We start from the raw sequence: 12,833 nt of genomic DNA, 5'->3' as shown, positions 1-12,833 counted from the left end.
TTTCAGTAATCCCTGTTTCTCTAGTTACTCTGAATTAGTTTTAAAAAAACCTTTACTTATGATTTAAATTTTTTAATAATGTCATTTCATGTGATTAACTATTATTTTACTAGTGCATGACAAAACAGTAGATTTTAATTCATACCATGATGTTCTGTGTATACTGTTTCATGGAGAAGGGACTCAATTTGTTCTTGTACTTCATCTTCAATATTCTGAGGTTCTAAAATAATTACAAAAGTAATTAAGTAGAAAAACTCTAGACATTAATGTAGAACATGAGCTATAGCATCCATGTATGTATACATATTCAAATGAATATATTTGGCTAATCAACACTGCACCCTTGTCATATCATTTTACCATTTTTTTCTATGTCCGTAAACGTAGCATATATTTTAAATTGGTTTATATAAATGGTAACTATAAATGATGAGTTCTCATTAGATTTAAGATATAAATGATGAGTTCTCCATTAAGACTTAATAAAATGGAAACTAGGGCCCTCCCGGGTGGCGCAGCAGGTTAAAACGCAGCACTGCAAGAGAGCCACTGCCGCTTCAGTGCAAGTTTGACCCCCAGCACCTGAGGTGACCCACATGGTGTGGCAGACCTCTCCTGACCCTCCCGCTGCTCCTCTCAGCAGTATACTTATCTGCCTGTTCTGCTCCCCACTCTGTCTCTGGTGAATTCTCTCACAGCCCCTGCAACTCTATCTGTGCCCCAGTTCTATATGCACAAATAAATAAATCTCTTTAAAAAAAAAAAAGTAAACTAAATCAGACTGAGATTTGATTTTAGAAAAAAAGTCTCTATGGCAAAATTACTTCAGTATGAAAGTCATACTAGAGACAGAATAAAGAGGGAAGGGCTACACTTTCAGAAAGGAAGTAGTAGCCAACAATAAAGTAATAAGGGCAACACTTTCAGGAAGGAAGTACTGATAACTAAAGATTAAAATGTGATAGTCGTGGTCAGTGCACACTAATGTATAAAGTCAACCACTGCCATCCTTTCTCCACAGTCAGGAGAAAGGATCCTCTAATTATAGGAGGGTCAGGATGATTGGGATTGGCTGGGTACTTTCGCAAGTTGTCAGGAAGCATGAACAGAAGACCTTACGTGCTAACTGACAATTCTTTCATCTCTGAAGAACCCCATCTTACTATCAGCTCCACAGATTCATAAAAAGTAAATTAGAAAAGTGAACAACATTAGTAAAGACATTCTGACAACACACTGGGCTTTTAACAACATCATAAAACAAGCAGTTACAATTATATTGCCAGTCATAAGTTTTCTAACAAACATCATCTATGTTCATGTCGTGAATTTTGTGATATGAAACAATGCCAAAGATATCTGTTATATTGACATACTAATCTTCAATGACAAAAACAGAATAGGTTAATTGGAACTTCAGGTAGAAAAATAGCTTAAGAAGCTATCGTGTTAATGCTGTAATTTCAAAAGCACAAAAAGTACCTCTTATTTTTAGATGTTTATATTTCACAAACCATTCATATATATATATATATATATATATATATATATATATTCTATGACCATAGACATACATATATATATATTCTAGTGTAATTATAGAGGGGCCTATCAATCTTTACTCCTCCCTCAAATTTTCTCACAATGTGTGTGTTTTACATCTGCTCACAACACCTTACAGACTGCAATGTGAATTAGAGTGGGAGTGGTCCAGTCTGCTCTTTCCTTAGTCCTTTGGTAGCTTCCTTTGTCTAAGCCCCTCAGGAGATCTTTCCTTCACATGCCTCTTAGAATCATCTGCTATCAGCACTGGCTTTGAGTTTAGTGACTGCACAATGTCAACTTCTTCTATGATTTTGTGATGTCCACTTTCCCCAGGAGCAGGCTGGTAAGGCCAAAATCTAGATTGTAACGACTTAAGGACTGAAATAAGACATGACTAGTCTTGCAAAAGGCTGGCTAGTGTAGCAAGGTGGGAGGCTGGAGGTATTTTGTTCTTTAATAGAAAGTATGTGCCTATGTTCATAGAATAGATAGGTAGTTAGAAAAACTGAAGACTTAGATAAAAGAAAAGCTTGGAAAGAAACATTTAAATTAAAATAAATATTGCCAAGAAGTTATAAAAGGTTATGAGTTGATAATATGCTGATGGATCAGGAGAATAAGTCATTAGTAATATGTCAAGTATATTAATAAAAACTTTGAAAGAGTGGAAGCAAATGAGGCATTTAAGAGTAGGGACTAGCTTTGAAAAACAAATTTTTTAAGTTTAGCATGAAGTAAAATTTGAGGTGCCAGGTCAAATCACATTTGAATAATATAGGCTTAGCAACAATCTTTCTTGTAGAATCATAGTATGAGTATAGCAACCCTATAGGAATAGCAGGGAGAAATTGTCCTGGGATTATAACTTGAACAAATTTTTAAAATTAGTGCAACATACTGATCTTGAAAAAAAGGAGAGCAAATAATATTCATAAGGACACAATGATAAAATAAGCTAAAGTACCATTTGGAACCAGGACTTAGTGGATAGTAAAAATGTGGTGTCATACCTAGGACTTTCACTAGGTGGCAAAATGAAACCAAATTTCTGAAGACTACTGAGTAAATGAAAAGTTGCAGAAATTCAATAGCACATTGTAGTGAAAATCATAGTATAAATTTGAAATGACAGTACTGGGTTAAAAATTACCCATTTATTAAGAGACTTTAAGACTTTCATCCTGTGAGTCACAGAGACCTTAGGTAACCAGGATTCTATATTCTATTTCAGGTAGAAGTCTTCAGGACAGATCACATGGAGGCCTAGGAAGATTTCTGTTGTAGAAAGGACAGTCTCTTATTAAAAAGACAGGGAATCAGTAGACCTATTCTATATAAAATAATGTGAATGCAATGGCAATCCCAGTGTACAATGTGTTTCTTATTTCACTTTCATTGTAAAATGGCACAGAAATGCTGGAACTGGAATCAAGAAACTGCATTTAGTTCCTAATGTTCCCAACTGTGTGATCACAGCAAGGGACAGCCATCTGTCTTTGATTTATGGTCTCAAAAATTAAATTACTCTGTGTGAAATTTTAAATTTAAATTTACTCTAAAATTTCGGAAGAGCAAAAGAGAAAGTATTTCACTTTTTTGTAAATACTGTGAAGCTAATTGTAAGAAAATATGGTTCTGCAAACTGCAAAAGGGGTTGCTGGCAGGCGGCGGTGCGTCCGGTCCGTGCTGGGGGGAGGCTTACCTCTCTTCTCGGGAGCGCGCTCCTCCAACCACGGCTTTGGCTCAGCCTCCTCTGCTGGGACTTTGGGCTCAGAAGCAGCTCTTTCTTTTAGGCCTGCATTTTTTATTCACAAAGTTAACTTTTTTTCTTTGCTTTTTGATATATTAAACCAGGAAAAATAAATGCTTAGACATTTCAACAGTGCACATAATTCAAAATTTCCGAAACTATATACTCTGTGAAAACATTGATAAACACTAAATGTTATAGGACTTCATGTGGGCCTTTAATATTTCTTTACCTAAGTTAACCTTTCATTTAAAAATCAAAACAGAAACATGTTCATAAATCTCTAAAATAAAGTCATATCTGAGCTTGTCAAAGAAAGTTCATTACAACTTCATGCTTCTTGCATTCATAAATGACTGACTCCTAAGACTTGAACTCTGAACTGAGTAATAAGATATACTTTAAGTTTCTATTGTTATTTGCGTATACGTCATATTGTATTTATTTTTCTTGGAATTATAGTTTTAAATGAGTGTAAGTCACACATGACTTGTTTATGATCTTTTAAAAACATCATATTATCCATAAGCACTAAATGATAAAGGAAAAAAGTTTATGTTGTAGGGAAACAAAGACCTCTTGATAAATACACAGGAAAGTGTATTTAAAAGTCAAAACTAAAAATCTATTCTACTAAGTAACTAGATTTCATATATAAAGCATTAAAATATATCCTGAATTTAATACAACTATTTAGAAAGCTCTATCTATTTCAAGAGCTGCCAATTCCATTTACCAAATCCTGGGCTCTTCATTATCCTATTAAGAATCCTGTACTTAATAGTAACAGGATTACTGTTATTAATAGACACAATCCAAGAGTTGTCACTAAAAGATGTGATGTCAATAGCTTAGAGTAAAAAGGTCAAGCTTTTAGAGTGTTTTTCTAATCATCAGCACATCATACAAGTCTTATATTTTATGATTATAGTTTGGGAAATTCTCACTGCAATGTCTTATACCTTCTTCATGATTCTGTGTATCTTTCCTTATCACACCCTTCTGTAACACTTTCTCTTTCCTTGACTAAAAACATGCCCACCGCTTCTTCTTACAACTTAAAAGGCACTGAGACAGAGAAACACAGAACCCCACCTCATTTTATTCCCACCAGTTACTTATTTCTGAGACTACTTACGAAAGTAACCTACCATTAAGAAAACAAATACCAACACATACAGAGCAACTTCTAACTATAAAATAGATTCCAAGAGGAACATATATACAAACACCCACAAATCCCTGCTCAATTTTTAGGAGTGAATAGAGGTCTATTAAAACATAACACATCTTAAATTTCAAATTCAGAGCTAAAATCTCCCACATTCAGCCCTCCCTGGTGGCACAATGGGCCAAGACACAGCACTGCAAGCAAACTGCAGCATGGCGCAGCAGACCTCTCCTGTCTTGCCCGCTGCTCCCCTCAGAAGTGTACTTCGTTGATCTACCTGTTCTGCTCCCTGATCTGTCTCTGGTGAATCCTCTCACCACCCCTGCACCTCTTGCCTACACCTCAGTTCGGTATGCATAAATAAATCTTTAACCAAAAAAAAAAATAATCTCCCACATCCTACGGAACCCATTCCTACATCCTAAGACTTGAACTCTGAACTGAGTAATAAGATATATTTTAAATTTCTATTGTTATTTGCATATACGTCATATTAAAGTTGTAATATTGTAATATTAAAGTTGCCAGTATGCTAAAGGAATAGGATAGACCCTGAGACTCGTTAGAACCAGCAATTTATCTTTGTACTGCCAGCACTTCAGAAAACCTGGCACACAGCAGTTACTATGGTCTGAACATACCCAATGGTGTGGCCACTGTCTTCAAAAGACTATATACTCTCGGTAACACCAAGACTTCTTGGATGGGCTGCAGTAGCTTTGGGCTATCACGTGGCAAAGTGATCTTACATCAGTTTCACCACTACCATTTTCCAAAGAAATTCCTATTTGTCATTACAATACCATAGAACTAGTTTGCCAGGGGTATTCCTGGTTTATGTCTGTTATCTTGTATAATTATTTCATCCTCAAAAAGTATCTCAATTTGGGAAAGAAAATACAGGGTGACTCTTCACTAACCCTACATGTAGCAGGTGCTCTGCGTTCCACAGGTTCAACTGAGCACCATATTTTCCCACCATACGGAAAATAGTTAAATTGTAAGTAAACCCCATTCATAATGTGTTTACATGCAGTTTAACTATTTACTGTATGGTGGGAAACTTTCATTTGGGGCGGGGAGGAGGAAATAAAAAACTTCTGATGCAAAAAGTGTTCAAATACTAATATTGATAGCATGCCAAAATTTATATATGTACAATATTCCTAATTATCAGTTTTCTTAAACAAGCTGGGAGTTATGTCTCAAAAATGTGAAAACAAGAGAAAGCAAAAGTATATGATGAGAAAATTCTAAGCACTGTCTCTTCTGTCCAAAGTAAGATTTGAATTGAGTTTATTGATAACTGATCACAAGTATTTTCCATGATAAAAACAGTGCAAATCTAAAACAATATTGTAAACATCAAACAATCTGAGGAAAGTTCTTAGCCCTCTATAAACTTTTAAAACTTTAACAGACCAGATGATGTCCAGAAGCAAAAGGCCCGCCTTTTGCTATGCTTCTTTCTCAGGCATCAGCAAATCTTTCCTAGATGTTCCCAAGTAGTGTTCCCTTTCAGTTTTAATAGCAAAACTGGAAACTACTTTCATTCCTAAATTGGCAAGAGGTACAGGATGACCACAATTGTCTGAGAGTAATTATCTAGGGTTGAATGAAAATTGCTAGTAAATCACAACAGATCCTATATTATTTGAAAAATAAATTAGTACTCTTAAAACATACTTTAAGATATTCAAGCGCGTCAGAATAAATTAGAATGTTGTCTTAAAATCCACATTTTAATTCAATAAACTAAATTTTCCCCTTCAATTTGAAGTAAATTTGGAAGACAACTTAAGTTAAATGAGCATTTAAAATCAATCTTGCATGGCAAATCTGATCATCTCACACAACTGTCCTAGCCCAACATAAGTTTACTTTATTCACTGCTACCACCTATACCAGATTTCAAGGGAAGGAATAAATGCATTTTCTTCCCATAAATGTCCTAGTTTCAAACATACTGAGCAGCACATTGCTTTTATTCATTCAACAAGTATTTACATCTTGTAATGTAAGAGTTTTCTACAGACAATGAGCACATAAAATGCTTACCTCCCATAAGGGAAGAATTGTGAAGAAACATGAACTATTTAGTGTGTCAAATGAGGAAAGATGGTCTGGGGAAGGTGTGGGACAGGGATGAAAATGAAAGGGCTGAGGAGATATGCACACACTCCCAAGGCAATCAGGGGTGTGGCCAGGCAAGGTACCCTGGGGAAGAGTGCTCTGGGGGAGGCTTTGGAGTAGCAAGTTCAGAATTCCTCAGCTGAGAGGGTACTGAAAGGGAAGAAGAGCCAGGTGCCAACACAGCTGGACAAAGTCAACAATGAGGGTATGAGTGTCAGAGAGGCCCTGGAGAAAAGATCACAGAGGCCTTTACTCTGAGTGAAAATAAAAGATTGACTTTTCAGAGTGATTATATACAAAATGCTTCCTCAAAAAATTTTGAGAAAGGGAGAATTATAAATCACATTTGCTTTGTAGGATCTCATATACCTAGCCAATAAAGGTGAGGAAATGTTTTAATTAGCCAAATGATTTCTTATTCAATGAAAATTGTATCTTACCTATGCACGTTCCTCCAGCTGCTGTTATTCATGTAGATGTGCAAGGATTGCTACTGCTTCTAATACAAATCACCTAACAGTTAACTCAGTGTGCCCCAAGAATAACCCTAACAGGTGTGTGGCCTTGAGCATTCTGCAAATCAATTCACCAGAAAGCACCATATACTAAGTGAACATGCCTCATATTGTCCCTGGGTTGTGTGTACACCTTAGCAGTATCCCAATAAGCTCCATGGCTTATCAAAATTCCGAGACTGCCAGTAAGTTCTGAGTGAGCTCCTCCATGATGTATGAGAGCCATTCCACACTCAAAGTGTCATCAAATGACTAAAGATGGACAGACTTGGGGGAAAACAAGACATAAATCTTCAAAGACTGATACACTGCCCAAACAGTTCCTAAATCCGGTTTCAAGACCAGTGAAGGGACTCCACAAAGACTGAAATAGAGTGGATTTACTATAATCTTGCAACATGAAATGGTTGCAGAGGTGCAGGTACTTGAATGGAGGCTGCCTTGAATTCCATTCAAATCTCACCTCAAGCTCATTACCTCTGCTACAACTTTTGTTTTTCAAAAGCATGAAAAGGGGATAAACTGTGCCTCCTTAAAAGTGTTCTGAAAATTAAGTGCCCAAAAGTAGATGACTGGATTAAAAAGATGTGGTACATATACACAATGGAATATAACTCAGCAATCAAAAAAGATAAACTCATGCTTTTTGCAGCAACATGGATGCAGCTGGAAGGGATCGTGGTTAGTGAAATAAGCCAGAAAGAAAGAAAAAAAAAAATACTGGGTGGTTTCACTCATAGCAGGAGCATAAAGGCCGAGGGAGGGAAATAATGAACAACTATATACCAGAGACAGTTCACAGGGGTGGAATGGGAAATAGGGTCAAAAAAGGGAGGGGGGGGAAGAAGTGCACTAGACTATGGTGATGGCACATGGGTGATATGGTGATGGGAAGCCCATAGGGATTACAACTGAGATGGAAAAATGCACAAAATGACATAAAAATAAACTATTACATTATTTTTAAAAAAGTGTTTTGAGAATTAAAGTAGGTAACTGAAACCCAGCAGATACATGTTTTTTTCACCATTTTTTGGCCTTTAGTTCTAAACAAATTTTATCCTGTTCTTTGCACACATATACACAACATGAACACAGCTCCAGGTGACTTCCAAGGTGGTTAAAACATACTGAAAAAACCATCTGAGTTTTTATTTTCCTTTTAAAATTTTTCAGTATATACAGATCTATAATATTTTTAAGTGATTTGTATTTTCTCATTTTCACCTTTCAATGAACATATTGAATACCAACTATTCAATACCAACTATTGCCAACTACTATGACAGGTATTGGATTTAAGTCATAGTCTGGTAACAAAGCAAAGTTCAGGAACAAAACAAAGTGATGAGCATGAAAAATGTCAGGCACGACAGAGTGCAGAGGTGACTCCTGGACCCTGCAGGAGAGAGGTGCTGATCACACACAACGGAAGTGTTCTCAGCACAGATAAGAGTCGGCAGTAGTAGCCACCAAGACTAAGATCTGTTGAGTGAATCAATAAATATGAAATAGGGATGATATAACTAACCATTAAATTATATATTTAGATAATGACCGAAGTTAGCACAAAAGTTTTAACTCTATGCCTTTTAGCCTCTGAGGAAAAAGAAGTAATGCTTGATGCAAAGATGAAGTACATGAGTGACAGGTCTCTACTGTACACATACTAATAGAATGGTTAATACATAAAGTGAAATGAGAACAAAGGAAAATAGATGACCTTCTGTGTTATGGAATTTACAAAATTTAACCCTTGGTGGAAATTTATTTCTTTAAAAATGATATCCAAGCCAGTAATATAGTTCATAGAGTTTTTACCTTTAGCCAATTGAAAGAGGTAGAATGAGACTGAAGATTGTTACTGAGGAATTTTTCAGACTACCCCAAGATTTTCATGAAAATAGACCCTCCAGTCTGTTACATAATGATGACATTTCATTTTCCTAACAACAAAAAATTACCCAGGGAAAACTGAGTTTAACATGTAAACTTAATTTACATGGCAATAGACTCACCCTTCATCAATTGTCTAGTTATTGCTGACAAAGGCTTGAGGAGGGATCTCTAGTCCCCCTGGCTTCGAACGCTACCAATGACCCTTTTGGATCATCCCATTCAACTCCTTGCATTTGGACATTGGCAGGAGGAAAGGGGAGAAAACACAAAATGCCTGCATCTGGTGAGATGAATTGCAGTGTGTAAAATTTACTGTGCAGCCTGCCCTGAACCTAACTGCCTTCACATAAAAAGCACACTAATTCTCTGGAGAGCAACTTATTTTCCTTCACCCCACAGTTGAGGGGTGGCTCACATACCCCGGCTTTTGCCAATCACAGCTCTGGTACTCTGCTTCCCCACTCCATAGGATCAGGGTGGAACATGAGCATATGTGCCTTAATGTAAGCAGGTTGCCTGAGAAGGAAACCAACAGAGACATTTCAGAGGTGGAGAGGTCCAGGCAGGAAGAACCCAGGTCCAACACAACCAGAAGGGCAAAGAAAATAGCCACGTAAGACCTTAGAGTCATGTGACCTAACCAATGTTTTTACATCACATAAATAACTTGAATGGATTCACACATATAAGTAAAAGAATTCTGGAGACTACTTAGAAGTAAAACTAATTATGTTCCTAATATTCTGAGGAATAATAAATGCCTGTTTCCAGAGAAACAGATACACAGAAACTTAGAAAGAATTGGACATTGGGGATTAAACATGGTTTTGTGACCCAACATAGGAAATCTCTGAAGATCATATAATGGCTTCTATGGAAAAAACATGTTCTGTGTATAAAGCAAACGTAAGTTTTTCACATTTCGGTTGGGTGTTAAAATTTTCAATTATACCATATATTTTTAAGTATACTTAAGTAGTTCATTATTTCCTAATTTTTTTCTCATCTTTACATTTCATTATCTCGTGGTTTCATGTTGTAGCTATACTTTAAATAACTAAACATTGTTATAGACTTGCATTCCTGTACCATTTATAATTACTTTTATTTGCCTTCTCAGTAGAATGAATTAGAATCCAGCATACCCATTTCAAAATATGCATTAGTTTCAAAAGACAAAGGAGTAATATATTTGTTTTACAATCTGCTGACAAAAAGAGGAGGGACTATAGCCCCAGGGCATCCAACTTTTAGAAATGGCTGGAACACCTTGGTGGAATTATGAGGATTGTTCTACCAAAGGAAACACCAGCGCCAACAATGTGGCAGCTGTTTATGTATATGAGTAGCAAGCTAGTTTTCACGAGCACCTAGAGGGAAAGGTAAAATCTTCAATTTACAAATGAGGAAAGCGAGCATATTTTCCAGGAGCATTTTATGTAGTAAAACAGTCCAAATAATCAACAGTCCAATAATTTTATGTAGTAAAACAGTCCAATAATCAAGGAGGAGGTATCGTAGAGCACACAGAGAAAAGAACCAAACTATGAGACACACATAAGCGCCCAGACCAATCTCAGGGGAAAGAAAATTATTTAACTTAAACATTTAAAATTAAACAGCACACCTGTTTACTATCTGTTTGTGTTTTTTAATGTAAGCATATACAGGGACTCCTTTATCCAAGCACTCATGAACACCTCTGAAGTCACAAAGTTGCATGACTAAGCAGGCCATGACCCCATAAAATATGTCTATGAACCAATTATTTATAAAATTAATCCTCCTGGATTGGCACGAGTGTATCTGCTGACTGATTTATATGAGTTTCTTTAACACTTTTTAGTATTCTTTAAAATTGTGTGTGAAACATTGGCAGGGGCATCTATACAGCAATGCGAATCACCCATGAAACAAAACTAGAGATATTGATGAAAAAAAATTTTAGAGCCACCAACATGTAAGTCACATGCGACAACAAGTGGAGAGTGAAAACAGTGATGATAAAGTTCTCCAAAAGAAAGTAAACTGATATTAAAAAGGATTCTTGGGAAAAAATCAATAGGCTTGCAAATATTTTCGTAAAATTGACCATCTTGTGCTACACACATGATAGATTAGTCATAGAAAGAAAGCTTGAAGAAAAACAGTGCCAATAATGACAATTTTTAGAATTCTAAGCATTATCTCACAATGCAATTGGGGAAAAAATATGTTAGTGATATAGCAAAATAAACTTACACTCAGCTTTTAACATTCACTTTTCAGGAATGTGGACCACCCAAATAATTTTTATTACAAATTTTTGAACGAGGTTTGACTTATTTAAAAAGGGTGACCTTTCTGGTTTTAATTATTCTTAGTTATCAATAAGAATCATTACTTCTGGTTTTTTCTTTTTTTTTCCCAACCAAAAATGTATCATAGGGGCCCTCCCTGATGGCACAAGGGGTTACAGCATGGCATTATGAAGCTATTGGCAGCTACTGCAGCACCAGTTCAATCCCCTGGCAGGGCGCTGACCCACATGGTACAGCAGACCCCTCCTGTCTCACCCAATGCACCCCTCAGCAGGGTATTTTGGTCAGTCTGCCTCTTCTGTTTCCCACTCTGTCTCTGTTGTCTCACCTCTTCCCTCCCCCACATACCTCTGGTCTGTGCTCCAGTTCTTATAAGCATAAATATATATTTTTAAAAATGGATCATAACTTTTCCAACAACCCAGTAATTCACTTCTTCAGCTGATATCAGGGAATAAAACCCTAGTGATAGATAACACTTGAATGTTTCCAAATGCTTTACTAAATAACAACAAATGCTTATACACTTATGTTGGTTATTCTAAAACAGTTTCTACTCACTTTCTCAAAAGGAAGCATTTATACCTTACAGCCAACTGTCCTTCACAAACCAAGGTAAAAACTAGAATGCCTTCAGTAAATATAATTGTAATTTTATGCCATTCTGCAAGAGAGGGGGAAAATCACCTGCAGAGAAATTTGCACTTATATTTTGGTTCATAAATTTTGAAAAATCAATCCACTTATCTTAGCAAGAAAATATGACTTCAGGATATATGTTTTAAATCTTATTAACTTTTATGTGTGTGGTATGTATCTGATTTGTGTCTTGTTCTGTCCAGTTCTTTGAGAGGGCCTCCTTCCTTCAGTAAATATGTCACATTTTGCATGAGATCCACTGTAACCCCAACCAAAGCTTGATACACAGGAACCAGATCGGTAAGACCTAACCCACCCGAAATTACAGGAAAGTTCATAGTCACCAAATTGAACAAGGTCTGTGGAAATCCCCCCAGAAACCCAATTCTTTTCAAGCAGGTTGCTAAGCCAGAAAGATGTGTTGGTGTGGGGGCGCTAAGGGCCACCTTTTCCATCAGTGGCTGTACCTTCTTTGCAAGAGTCAAGTAGAAAGCAGCAGAGCCAAGATTTAAGACGAGAGCTAGGAGAAGCAGTGCCGTGATTCCACATCTGTAATTGTAATCTATTCACCTTAAGCTGTGTTCCTGTATCAATCAATCAAAATAAGCCATAAATTATCCGTCACTTATAAAAAAAATCCTCCCTAGTCAAGATAAAAAATCCCAAGTTAACAATGCACAACTTCTTGGGTCTCAGTTTTTAAGTAAAATAATAGGCTAGAATTAGAGATATTAGATAGTCCCTAAGATTTCCAACTATTACATTAGTTGGAATTTTTGTCAACTCAATATCTATTTGATCACAAACAGTAAAGGATGCTAGTGAATAAGTAAAACATGCCTTTAAGAAATATCTGCACTTAATGTTTATTCATTTCT

The 12,833-nt window shown here is 36.3% G+C and overlaps 1 protein-coding gene across 3 annotated transcripts in view; it reads right to left on the bottom strand.

The window, feature by feature from the left end:
* Positions 1-12,833, bottom strand: part of LOC101630357 (aspartyl/asparaginyl beta-hydroxylase) — a 195,362-nt gene that overhangs the window by 136,972 nt on the left and 45,557 nt on the right. For all 3 annotated transcript variants that reach the window (XM_012722985.1, XM_012722984.1, XM_012722986.1), the window contains 2 exons: positions 3,251-3,343; positions 146-223 (listed from right to left, as the gene is read on the bottom strand). In XM_012722985.1, coding sequence (XP_012578439.1) covers positions 146-223; positions 3,251-3,343 — 171 coding nt within the window. The remainder of the gene's footprint in view (positions 1-145; positions 224-3,250; positions 3,344-12,833) is intronic.

This window comes from Condylura cristata, unplaced genomic scaffold (genome assembly GCF_000260355.1).
Source record: "Condylura cristata isolate star-nosed mole 26May11 unplaced genomic scaffold, ConCri1.0 scaffold00009, whole genome shotgun sequence".
NCBI classification, from domain to species: domain Eukaryota; kingdom Metazoa; phylum Chordata; class Mammalia; order Eulipotyphla; family Talpidae; genus Condylura; species Condylura cristata.
This window is presented reverse-complemented; position numbering and strand designations above follow the sequence as displayed.